This window comes from Acanthisitta chloris, unplaced genomic scaffold (assembly GCF_000695815.1).
Source record: "Acanthisitta chloris isolate BGI_N310 unplaced genomic scaffold, ASM69581v1 scaffold21546, whole genome shotgun sequence".
Classification (NCBI taxonomy): Eukaryota; Metazoa; Chordata; class Aves; order Passeriformes; family Acanthisittidae; genus Acanthisitta; species Acanthisitta chloris.
Window position 1 is genome coordinate 6730 of NW_008677835.1, and position 13169 is coordinate 19898.

The window sequence follows — 13169 nt, forward strand, 5'->3', positions numbered from 1 at the left end:
TCAGCCAGGTATTTGTCTATCACATGAATTGTGTTTTTTCAGATTAGCATACTTTGTTACCTTTGCTTCCACTCCTCCTCCTTCGTGACAGAAGGAGGGACACTAAGTCATATGATTGGATAAAAAAGATTGCACACTTCTATTTCCCACAGTCGTGGGGCAAACGTCAAGGCAGAACTCAAAGCCAGTCAGAGAAGAACTGAAATGAGCCTTCTTCCTTACTTCTCCACAGAGACATGGGCCCTTTTTCTTCTATTCGTAGCCCTCCTGATAGCGTGAGTAAAATATTCTCTATTGATTCTTTGCTTCTGCCATTTTCCTCTTCTTGCCATTCTTCACTTCCATGCAACTAAACTGAGAGGAAACAGTAGGTGTGATTTCTAGTTTTTCAGCATCTAACCAGACTCTGGGAAGTAGCAGAGGAGCTTAAAGTCTGTACAGATGTGTCATCTTGCTTCAAGGTTGGGTGTATTCTCATACAGTTGTGACCTTGCTGCTAAGCATCAAAGGAATAGTTGAATAATAATGGTGCCAGGTATTGGCTACCAGCAGGGTGATGACTTGCTACAGTGAGGACCTAACAGATCCATACAGCTGTGCCTCCCTGACTGAGGCTGCTATGGAGAGGAGTCAGCAGAAGTTAATCCTTCTGCAAAGGTGGAGAGCAGCAGAAAGGCACCAGAAAGAGAATACTCATAGGATCAGTTCTTACTCCTCCTGACTCTGTCCATAGTGCCCAGGTAAGATGCTCCACACACAGGCACCAGAACCAGGAGGGATCCTTTGCAGAAGTGGGATTTGGCACACACTTGCAGGGACAGCATCTCACGTCCATCCTCACAGCCCACCCATGCTGGGGGAAGAAGTGATGCCCAGAGCAAGGTCAGCTACCTGCTCCTGGCTTTTCAGAAACCCCTCCCAGGCAGAAGTGTGTCCCATTGCTTCAGAGGAGCTGTGCTAGTGAGAAAATGCTTTCCTTTGCCCTGCTGATTCCACTCAGCACTGCAGCATGGCAGGGCTGGCCAAAAACCTTCTTTGCTGGGACATACAATGTCTCCACTGGCAGCCCCTGCCAACAAGGCTGAACTGACAAACTCAGTAGTATTGACAAGCCCTTAGGCAGAGACAGCATGTTGCTAGCCATAAACCTTAACGATTAATGTGGTGCACACGAGCTCAGCCCATTTGTCTGCCCTGGCAATGCTCCAGCCACAGCAGCTTGGTCAGCTCTCAAAGTTTTAGCTGTATTTTTCAAACCCTTTTCTGTGATTTGGATCACTCCAAAGCCTTTTTTGGGCAGACACTTAAAAAAACCAAACCAACAAACTCAGAACAACAAAGCCAAAAAAACTACCCTCGTTATTTGCCCAGACTCTCATATTTCAGTAACTGTGGCTATCCAAGATTGGTGGTTACTAGACTTCTACCTTCTGCAGTCACTTGCAATTCTGTTGTGGCAAAAGGGACAAAGCCCAGATCTTTGTGCTCTGATATGTGATCTAAAAATAGAAATTTCACTGCCCATTGGCAAAGGGAGGTTGTTTAGATGTTTCTTGTCCATGTGGGGCAACACTGTTCCAAGTTCCCACATGAAGGAATATCAGGCATTTCTAGTTCACATCCATGGTACGAAGAAGTAGTTATTATTTTCTGGATTTACACTGAATGGTCCTTCTAAGCCCTGACACATTTTAGTTGTATGAGTATTAGACCATGTTTTCCTGATTATGTATGAAGTGGATTAAGCCTAGCCTACATTCCTATAGAATTTCTGGGCTTTGTAACCAGCCCAACCTGGCATTTCCTGGTCCTCCCATAGCCCTGACTGTCCATAAACATTCAAATGAGAATCCACAAACATTTGATACCTAGGACTGAATTAACCTTTGACAGAAAAGATTAAACATTGACAAAGTGAGCTCTGTGAAACCTTTCTGCACCTGAAAACACTCAGTTCCCTCTCTTTCACCTGTTTGGAACATAAGATGGGGTCTGTTTCTGTGCTCTGGAAGAACCTGTGTTGGTGGGACTGATCTCATATTTGGGGTCTTCCAAATTTAGAAAAGTTATCACTAATTGCAAGGGAAACCCCCTACTAAATCTCAGCCTAGACTCTGGCTTTTCAGATAAACCTCCCCAAGATGCTGGTGGAGTGGCTGCTGCCTCATGGCCCAAAAAGGATCTCTGATAACATCCCCCTGACAAACCTTTGCCATTTTACATCCCTAGTGCAATGAACTGCTCACTTGGGAAGCTGTAGCTACTAACTAAAAACAAATATTTTGAGGAGCTCATTCAACACAGCCAAAGACAAGCTTCAAAGGGCTGCAGTCCAGGCCCCTGTTGAGAAACAGAAAGCCCCGAGGTAGATGTAATAACTTCAGAGCTGCCAAAAAGGGTGCTTCAGAGGAAAGAAATCTGCAAGCTGTCAATAAAATCTAAAGAGAAAACCATCAAGACAAGACTTCCACTGAGCTAACACTTGGCTAAGGGGGGGAGAACAATAAATGAAAGTACAGTTTGACAAAAACCTGTTTGGGACATCACTTCCAGCACTGCTTTGATTTCTCTTCAATAAAAACATGTAAGCTTGGGGTTCCTTCTTCCAGTTCCCTTTTCTGCCTCTCCTTCAGCTGGCAATGAGCTCCTCTTTGGACTTTTGCTAAAGGCTTCAAGGTCCCTTTTCCACCAGGGCATCTATGGTCCCAACTGCTTTCATATCAAAGGGCTCCCTCAGAAGCTCTGTGTGGCAGCAGTGAACTTTACCATGTTTATTAACTAGTTTTTACAGGGTAATTTTCATTTGGGTCACATTTTTTTCCAGCTCCTGGATCAACCTCCTCTACCTCATCTCCAAAGGGATGTTGGAGCCCTATGGTGACGTAACACTCTGTTGTCTTTTCTGTCCCACAGATATGGGACCTGGCCATTTGGCTTCTTCAAGAAGTTGGGCATTCCCGGGCCAACACCTCTGCCTTTCTTTGGGACGTGCCTGGAATATCGCAAAGTGAGTGACTGAAGCTTTTCTGGCTCCAGAAATATCTGTCTTTGCTCATACAACTGTAGCTGAACAGATACATGGTGCTGATAAATTATCTCCAAATGCCAAACTCCAGTGCAACACACAGGTTATGCAAAGGTCAGCTTGGGATAAGGCTCAGTAACACAGACCATGGGGTATCTCCAGATGAGCCCTGGAAGACTGATTTACAGCTGCCCTTTGCCAGCACCCTGGCAAATAGCTCATTCAAAAGCACAGTGTACATTCATGCAGTCCTTCATGATGAGAACTCATAAGGCAGCTCTGAACATCTGGGATGTTCAGATGTTACAGCTATTCCTCCCACCCCACCAGCTCCAGCATCATCCCCTCCACTGCATCTTCTCTGAGATAACTTTCAAATCACTTTCCACAGGGTTTCTTGGAGTTTGACACTGCATGTTTCAAGAAATATGGAAAAGTCTGGGGGTGAGTATGAACCACTGATCTCTTCTTAAAGGTAAAACTGGAATCCATACAAAGGGGAGGAAAAAAATAATTAGGAAAGCTTCCTTTTCTCTACCTGCAGCCCTGACAGTCCCAGCAGAATGAGTGCAGCAATGATAGGGTGCTGGTGGTGGCTTGTGTTGAAGCCTGATGGATGCAGAGCTGTGTCCTATCACACCATATGGAAATAATTTTGACTGATACTATGAAGACAGGTTTAAGTCTGGTAACAAAAGGCCTCACCTGCTCCTAACAACATCAGGAGCAGAACATTTTACTTAAGTGGAAATCTGGGAGGTTGAGTTCCTTCTGTTTACCAACAGCAGAGGAATGTGAGTGATTCCCAAAACCGAGTGAAGAAGCTGATCCAAAGGCTTCCTGGTGCTGCTGATCCTCTCCTGCTGTAGTAGGAGCTACTACAGTTATGGATGTTCTGCTCTAGACATCTCTAATAGCTTTTATCTCTTCTGTTATGGCTTGGGCTACAAACTTGCATATTCTCTATGATATTTCCATTGGTCTCTATAGCAGCTTTTAAAAAAAATGGAGTCTAGAGAAGGTATCTTTACATAAGTGGGGTAAGTGCATAAATCCACTTAATCTACGCCTGTTCCGGGAGAGCATTCACAACTGGCAACTTAAAAAGACAAAAACAAGGATTGAGTTTCATCTCCAAGGATGTTTCAGTGCTGTCAGCCTAGGTCTCCAGACACCCAACTCAAGAGCCTGAAAGGGGTCGAACAAGTTTCCTTCTAATACTGTAATGTGTTTAAGTGCCTGGAAAAACACAGAGAGTCAGGGGAGAAAGTGAAGACACTTGCTTCATTTAGTATCTGGTCCTTTGAGTGACTGAGCCTTGCTCATTTCTCAGTGAATTTGGAAGGTGTTTAGCCTTCTTTATCATTTACAGAACCAGATGGGAGAAGGTCTGGGAGTCCTTTTCCATCTCTACTTTCTACATTTCTGTACTTAAACAGCAGAGCAGCAAGGCTGGTGATGGAGTAGCATTTGTTTAACACCTTTTCTTTCATGGGCTACAGCCAAGTCTTGCACTTCACTTATCTGTGGTTATTTATCTGTGCCTCCTCTTCTTTTCCCCACCAGGATTTACGATGGCAGACAACCTGCCCTGGGTGTCACAGACCCTCAGATCATTAAATCTGTGCTGGTTAAAGACTGTTACACCACCTTTACCAACCGGAGGGTAAGTGCAGAAGCATTGTGCTGTACCACAGAGCCCAGAAAACAAAGTGCAGGAGGAGACAGGGACGCCAAGTATCCTTCAGGGATGAGTGGCTGCACTGTCGGGATTGCTGTACATGGCCACTGTATGTCACTGTTCCCCTGCCTTACAGCCTGGGGACTGCACACCCGGGCTGGCAGAGGAAGCTGCCTGAACATCAGACAAATTTTACTCTCACACCTGTGTATGGATGAATTGGAGTCTGTGTGAGCATGCAGAAATCCGTAGGGTCCAGCTAGCACGTGTGCCATGAGCTGGGATGCTGTGGGATGCAGGGGTGTGACAGTTAGGTGTGGGCACACACACACATCCAGGTGTTGGGTTGACAAGGTTACTTGTTCTTGGGGTGGAAATGGCAATTCACAGCTGGTTTACAGCTGGAAAGCAGATTATTTATGTATGTATATCTTGAGAGAGCTTGTTTGTCAGACCATAGCCTGCAGCCAGCAGTAATGCCCCTGAAATAGCCCAGGCAAGGACTTGCATGCCACATTCACATCCTTGCAAGGAAGTCACTGTCTTTCCTGGGGTTAACACCTTGTCTTTTTCCCTGTCCAGCGTGTGGATCTAGCAGGGGTGCTGACCAATGCTATCTCATTAGCTGAAGATGAACAATGGAAAAGGCTTCGCACTGTGCTCTCTCCAACCTTCACCAGTGGGAAACTAAAGGAGGTAAAACACAGAGAAGCAGGTACAGACTAAATCAGAAAGTCAGTAGGCAGCTTTTTCAGGCTGAGATTGTCACAGGGGTCTGATTTCCTTAGTCAGAGCCTGGCAGCTAGAGCTGGCCTGTTTAATTTATGCCTAATTTAAAACAGAAAAGTCTTAAAAATCAAACCTTAGCAGAGATCTTATTTGTAAATATTCATGAAACTCCCTGTAGTCTTCATGAGCCTGTCTTGAAGGAATGAAATGTACTGTACTGAAGCGACCATACCTGCTTTGTGTTACAGATGTTCCCTATAATAAAGCACTATGGGGAAGTTTTGGTGAAAAATGTTCAAAAGCAAGTGAAAAAGGACAACACACTGTCTGTGAAGGAGTAAGTAGCTGCTAGGAGCAGCAGGCAGAGCAAACCTTGTTAGCAAGTGCTGCAGTTCATTCGGTACCAGTAACGCAGATCACTCGCTGGGTCAACCAGAGCTCTGAAATGAGGAATGAGGTTTCCTGGAAGACTGGCTGGAAATTTGAACGGGGAAATTTAAGTTGGGGTGGTAGAAAAGCTTCCTAGAGGTAGAGATTCTGAGAGAATTCTTCTAAAGGGAATTAGATGAGGAGCAAAATGCTCCAGCACAGCTTTGTGGATCCACAGAACCAAGATCATTCCAAGTCTGTCAGGAAAACCCAGTTTTTCCTGCATATACTCAGGATCTCTGTGCACCACCTTCTTATACCACAGGACACTGGTTTGCTGACCTCTCTGCCCCACACAGAGCACTGCGGGATGCTCATCCATCACTTGCCCCATTGCTGGGGGGAGTGAGGCTGTAGTGTGGCCCTGAGTGTGTTACCCTCATCTGCACCTTCCATATGGTCTCTGGAACCAAATCTGTGCATTTCACCCCCAGTTTCAAAGCACCAATGCAGAAGGGGCAGCTGCACACCTGTAGCCACACACCAGCAAAACTCTCCCCTACCCAAAAACCCATGAGGAGAGGGCTTGGACAGTTTGTAACATAAGGCTGTGCTGGGTTGAACAAGGCCATTTTCAAGGCATGTTTGAAGCAAGGTGTGTTGCCACCCCTCCCCAAGGAGCTAACATGCTTGAGTGCCACATGCTGTCCTTCCACTAACCCATTCCTGTAGCTCCATGCTGTTTTAAAATCCTCAGAAAAGCTGTCCAATTTCAAACCCCATGCAGGCTTGAAACCAAAGCTCTCTAAAAATCCATCCCTTTCTCTGTAAATGCTTTTCAGTTACCATATATCCAATTTTCTTTTCAAAACCAGGGCAGGAGGTCTTATGAGAATTTATATTTGAATGTCACATAGGCATTAGGGAAAAATACATTCACTTAGTCCAAATATTTAACCACAGTCTATCTTGTCCACCTTTCCTCAGCATCTTTGGAAGCTACAGCATGGACGTCGTCACTAGTACTTCCTTTGGTGTCAACATTGACTCCATGAACAACCCCAAAGATCCCTTTGTCCGAGAGATGAAGAAACTGGTCAAGTTTGACTTTTTTGACCCACTCTTCATCTTGTCATGTAAGTGACCCCAACTATTGCTTGGATAACTTCCCTTGCAGGATGGAAACCTTAAAGACCCTTGTTTCATCATTTCCTCATTGTAAACTTCTTGCTAAAACTCTGGGGAGGAGATGGTTAAGAACTTCCTCCACCTTTGGCACCCATGAAGCAATAAACATATGAACATCCTAGCAATACCCAAATAAGTGCTGAGAAATTATTCAAAGACTGAAAAGCAAGTGAGGCTTGAGGAGAGTGGTGCTATCTGAAATGCGTTTTCTGGAAGAGAGTGCTGAGTGGCAATGGTAATTAGACGCAATTTCCTCCAGCTTAGCAGCAATGGACCTTAAATCAAAGTTGGATGCCTTGCTGAAACACAGGGAAAGTTGTGATCATAGAGGAGGTTCTGGTACTGTAGATTCTATGAATCTATACACAAAATCAAGATCCAGACTTTAGGAGGAAGGAAACACTCTGAAGGAGACTTGAAAACGTTTATGTGAGCACAGCAGGGCAGTGAACAGCTCAGCCTGAAAATTCAGAATTTGTAATATTTCTCTTCTGAGTCACATTCCTGTTCTTGTGCTGTACAATGTGCAAAGTGACCTGTCCTGAGAAAACAGTGCCTTAGAAAAAGGAGGAGGCATATGCCTTCGTCATCTCTTACAAGGAATGATTATACCCAGCTTGGTTGCATCCCTGTGACAAATCTGGGAGAGGGTTGCATCTAAAACCATCCCAAGGGAATGAGAAAGAGGAAAAAAAGGTGAAGTCCAGGTTTTCCTCAGGTAGAGAAATTAAAAAAGGAAATAATTTCTCAATAGCATCATTACTGCCTCAGCAGCATCCATGGCTGTCTCATATGAGGTGGAGTTTGTTTACAGTGTGTGATTTAATTTTCTATTTGTCTTTCAGTTGTATTCCCATTTGTTACTCCTTTCTTGGCCAAGATGAATGTAAGCTTCTTCCCCACTGATGCTGTAGACTTTTTCATGAGATCCATCTCCAAAATTAAGCAAGATCGTCAAAAGGAGGCTCACAAGGTAAGCAACGTGAATTTGCTAGTGATTGCAGCAGAAAGTGCACCAAAGTGAAATATAATTAGGGTGATGGTATCAAAGGTGAAGCCAAAGTACAATGACTCAACAAAGCTCTGAACCTACTCTAGTGTAAACACTTGATTTTAATAGTCAGAAAAGCCCCACCTGACTGGTCCTGGCAGAGAGTCATGTGGACTTTGTACACCTGAAGTTAAATCCAGGCTTGGCAGAATTGTACTAAGATTCAGTCTGCAAAACGTGTAATGAGTCAAAGTAAGAGAATCCCTGAAGAAGATGAGCAGAGGATGAGGGAGTGCAGAGTAAGCAATAGCACCTTTAGGGTTGTGCCTTCCCCTCTCACTTTTCAAAAATTGCAGCTGCTTCCTGGTAAAATTCTGTTTTAGAGTTTGGATCCATTTCCCTAAATTCATTCAAGACACTGCTCTCCCACCCAATGGCTTCAGAAAAAGGACAGAGAGGTTTCCAAAATAAAAAGCAAGTGTTAGGTTTTTCAATAAGGAATTTGTGCATTTTGGGGATGCTTCACTTCAAAAACTGTGCTTAGGCTATGAACTCTGCTTCTCTGAGCCCTCCAAGGAACCTGTCACCAAAGAAACTCTCCTGTTTTCCCTCTTAGGGCAGGGTAGATTTTCTGCAGCTGATGATTGAATCCCAGAACTCACCCATCCAGGGCAACAATGATGGGAATCACTCGTACAAAGGTAATAATACCCAAATACTCATCACGGGAACAAGGGCTATGGGAGCAACGAGAACATGGGGAGCTGTTTCAGCCACCACCACCTCCACTGACAAGCTCCAGGCAGAAGTCTCTGTCTCTTGCTGCCAGCACAAGGGCTAAGGTCCTTGGTGAGGGAGTAGGACTGCTGCATCAATCATTTATGCTCGGGAAATCATCTGGTTCCCCTATCAAATGGCTTTTTTTCCAGACAGATAGTGTTATCTAAAAACAACTGCAGCAAACCTGCCTCAACTCCACCTACTGTTACCTGATCCTTGCTGAGTCCATCAGCCAAGACCAGTCAGTTTTTCTCATCTCCCCATGTCCTCTCTCCTCACAGCCCTGACTGACACTGAGGTCCTGTCCCAAGCATTCATCTTTATATTTGCTGGGTATGAGCCCACCAGCAACACCCTTTGTTACCTGGCCTACGAGCTGGCTATGCACCCTGACGTGCAGCAAAAGCTGCTGGAAGAGATCGACAGAGTTTTACCCAACAAGGTAAGGGGACACAGTGATGATGAGGACCCTCTGATCTTGCTGTCCTCCTAGTTTGGTCAAGACAATGAGAAATCTTTAGCTCCTAAACACCTTCCTCCTGGGATCTCCCAAGAGCTCTAAGAGACACAACTCATCCTTGTAGTGATTTTCTTTCTGCAGCTGAAACCTTCCAACCACCCCAGTGCACAAACCCATTTGCTGTACGCTGCACCCATGCATAAGTGGATGTAGATTTCCAAGCATTTCCATGATGTTGGGATGGAAAATGAAACCCATTACTCAATTTCTACCTTGCATTTTGTTCTTTAGTGAGTCTGAATCAGAAGCTGGGTCTCTGCAGTCATTCTAGAACAATGCAATTGTCATGCCAACATAGCTGCTCACCTTTCTCCTGTCATCCCACAGGCTCCTCTCACATATGAAGCAGTTATGAAATTGGAATATCTTGACATGACAGTGAATGAAACCCTTCGGATCTATCCCCTTGGAGGTCGCCTTGAGAGAGTCTGCAAGAAAGATGTCGAAATAAATGGAGTGACCATTCCCAAAGGAACAGTTGTTATAATCCCACCCTACGTCCTGCACCGTGACCCTGAGTACTGGCCAAACCCAGAAGAGTTCAGACCAGAAAGGTACAAAAAGCATAATGAAAGGGAAGAAATATCCTGCTGCTTTTTCCTCACTTAGTAATTACATATTAATCTCTGATTAGCTTCCTAATGGTGTTCTTCCTATCTTTTTACAAACAATATGGATGAGAAATTGCAGGCTCATGGGAATGTCATTTTAAGAAGAAAATGAGCTTTGCACTTAGAATAGTGTTTCAAACAACATCATCTTTCTGGGGCAATAGCACTGATACCTCACAGGATCTTGTGCCCAGTTTTTAGACTTGCTGAGAGGGGGTAGATGGTGAATTTTTGTAACTCTATATAATCCCCATTGCTGAACCTGTTCCCTTCACACAAGCTTGTACTAAACATGCCAGAGTTGATCCTTCTAGAACTGCCTTCCCTCCTCATTTTCAGGGAAGTGATAACTTTTCCTAGCTGGTTATTTTTTAAATTGATATCTACCTTTCATTCCCAGTAAGACAGAAGCCATAGGCTGCTCCTAACCAAAACAACTTCTGGTTTCTCTCTTGCTAAACACAACAGATAGGAAGTATCAGTCACTTTGGGACAGCATGTTGCCTAGATTTTTACCTTGTTTCCAACTTCTACTAATTTGGATGGACAGAAATAAAATCAAACCCTCACCACCCTGTCCTGGAGGAGAGCTCTGATAGCACTCGATTGCTGGGGTACCTGAGATACCTTAGGGAAATTAACAAGTCTCTGCAGGGCATCAGCAGAAATTAGATCTTTACGTTTTTTGTTTTTGCTGCCTTCATTTCTTTTCCCAACCATGTCATTGTCCAGGTTCAGCAAGGAAAACAAAGAGTCCATCGATCCGTATACTTACCTGCCCTTCGGAGCTGGTCCCAGGAACTGCATTGGGATGAGGTTTGCTCTCCTGACTCTGAAAGTTGCCATTGTCTCCCTGTTGCAACATTTCACCTTCCAGACCTGCAAAGAGACTCAGGTGAGGAGCACATTATGGTTTGAAACTTGCATGTGTAGAGCCTAGTGCTGAGTTTCTCACCACCAGCTGCTTTGCACTTCCAGGCCCTACTGATCCAGTTGTACCCAAACCATGGCCAAGCTTCTTTCCTTTAATCTCTACTCATTTAACTTGTCTCGATCCAAATGCGTTTTTCTTCTTATTGTTGCAGATCCCACTCAAGCTGCTTTCACAGGGACTCTTAACACCAGAGAAACCGATCGTTCTGAAGTTGGTCCCCAGGACTGACACTGCACCCATGGAGAAGTAAAACCCAACTGTGCCTGCCACAGTCCCCCAGTGCCTAATGAGAGCTGTGCTAACAAAGGGATCACACATCACAGGAAATCTCTCTACACGTACAGACACAGAAGAGCAGCTCTAGTTAATTCTGAAAGCAATTACTACATATTTACTAATAAACATAGCTGTCAGAAATGTAACGTGGATCACTGGGCAGTGACAATACACAGTCCCCTTAATTCTGATTGCGGAAAACAAGAAATAAATCCAAATGAGGAGCTGATCATCCACTTCTAAGGGGACTTCTCCATCTGGAGAGAAAGAATTGCTGTTGCATCCAAGAAAAACAAGGTGTGTGCTGGGCAGGGACGGGTGCAGCTCTTCTGGGTGTATCGATGCTTGAAATTTCATGTGTTCTAATTGAGACGACTGGTGTGAGACTACATCCTAGTTACCAAACCTCTCTTGTGCCATGTGTTAATTAAACTAAAGTGTGTACAAATACTGTCATTAAAAATGTTTGAGAGCTGCTCTGTGTGGTGTATAGCTGCTGATCACTTCCTATTTAAAAACTGTATTCAGCCTCAACCCTTGAAATTATCCATGTACATTGCTTTCCACTTAATTTAATGAATCTGATCCTTCATTTAACGCCATCAAACCCTCCCATTTGCACGGTATTTTACAAACACTCTAACTCCCACCTCTTAGTTTGATTAAGAGGTTGCCTTCTGCTCAGCACCGGCCAACTCTTTTCCGTGCTGGAGTGACAGAGGATGGATTACAGAGAGCAGCAGCCCACAGAAGGTGGTGACAGCACTACAGAAGGGCCACTGCTCCTGGAGAAATGGTTCGGACACAGCCTGTAGCTGAGCCTTGCCTCCCAGTGCTGTGGATGAGGTTTAGACATTGCCCATGGTAGGGCTTTAGGCAGCTGTGAGCTGCTTCACTCTTGAACTTGTCCAGAGCAGCCTATGGGTTGGTCTTGCTGTCAGCAGGATGCTCTGACCACAGAGTTTATGCCATTCCTCACCATATAAATAAGGAGCATCAAAAAAGCAGCTGGGAGGTTCTCCCAGATACGAATTTCACACACCAGTTGACCCCAGTATATTGTGCTGGTCCGGACACCTACAAACCAAGAAGGATGCTAGTAAAATGGGAAAGGTTTCTACAAGAGCTGCAAACCAGCTGAAGTCATCCCTTAATTTTCTCCTGGCGTCCTTCATTCCAAGGCATTATTTGCTGAATCATGGTCTGTAATTCTATTCTGTGGATACAGGCTTTACTTTTTAGTCTACCAGACAAAACTGCAGCACGATCCAAATGCTACAATCCCACATAGTACAATTTATTCAAGAATTCAGGTCCATTCTTTAACAATGGCAATTAAAGGATTTTGGAATTGGACAGCCAACAGTGGATTCCTGATCACTGGAAACCTCCAAAACAAAGCTGTCCATTTTCCTGGAAGATACAGCTACATTCACCAGGCTCTAATTCAAGAGTAAGCAGCTTGTACTGTCCCAAAAGGCAGATAAAACAATTATAGTGCTCCCTTCTGATTCATCATCTGTGATAGACTGTTTGGGTTGTGCTATGCACACAGCAAAGCAGTTAGGAGTGCTGCCAATGAGGCCCTTCCTCAGTTTAATCTGTTGCCCACCTCTTACCAGGGGTTAAAAACCATCAGTGGGAGAGCTGGGTCTGTCTGATTCTGCGATGCTGCAGCAGCTCTGATGGGGAGAGTGCAATGCCCCTGCATGGACCAATTAGTTTAAAAAGGGCATTTGTCCTGTAGAAAATACAATGCTAAGGAAAACTCTCTCAGATTCTAGAAAAGGGAAAGAAAGGGGAAGCTGTCACAACAGCAGCGAGTCATTTCCATGCCAAACAGCTGCTTTCAAGTGAAGTCAAGTTGTTTTGGCATCTTGTGAGCAAAACCAGGTGCCTTTGCAGGGTGCTCAGAAGCAGAAGGGGTTAACCAGCCACACCCCAAGACAGGCAGTCCCTGCCTGGCTCGTGGCATCTCCGGGAATGAAGTCATTAGTGTAACTGTACAGATCATTCTTCCAAATGTGAAAAATGTGACTAATTTTCCGGCTTCAGCCAATTATGA

The 13169-nt window shown here is 44.6% G+C and overlaps 1 protein-coding gene across 1 annotated transcript; it reads left to right on the forward strand.

Moving 5' to 3' along the window:
* Positions 1 to 204: 204 nt before the first annotated feature.
* LOC103804084 (cytochrome P450 3A9-like) lies at positions 205 to 11078 on the forward strand. The gene is made up of 13 exons (XM_009076674.1): positions 205 to 275; positions 2914 to 3007; positions 3417 to 3469; positions 4592 to 4691; positions 5289 to 5402; positions 5684 to 5772; positions 6792 to 6940; positions 7838 to 7965; positions 8600 to 8684; positions 9045 to 9205; positions 9611 to 9837; positions 10627 to 10789; positions 10980 to 11078. Exons 1-13 carry the CDS (start codon positions 205 to 207, stop codon positions 11076 to 11078), a joined length of 1533 nt encoding a protein of 510 aa, XP_009074922.1.
* Positions 11079 to 13169: the final 2091 nt, after the last annotated feature.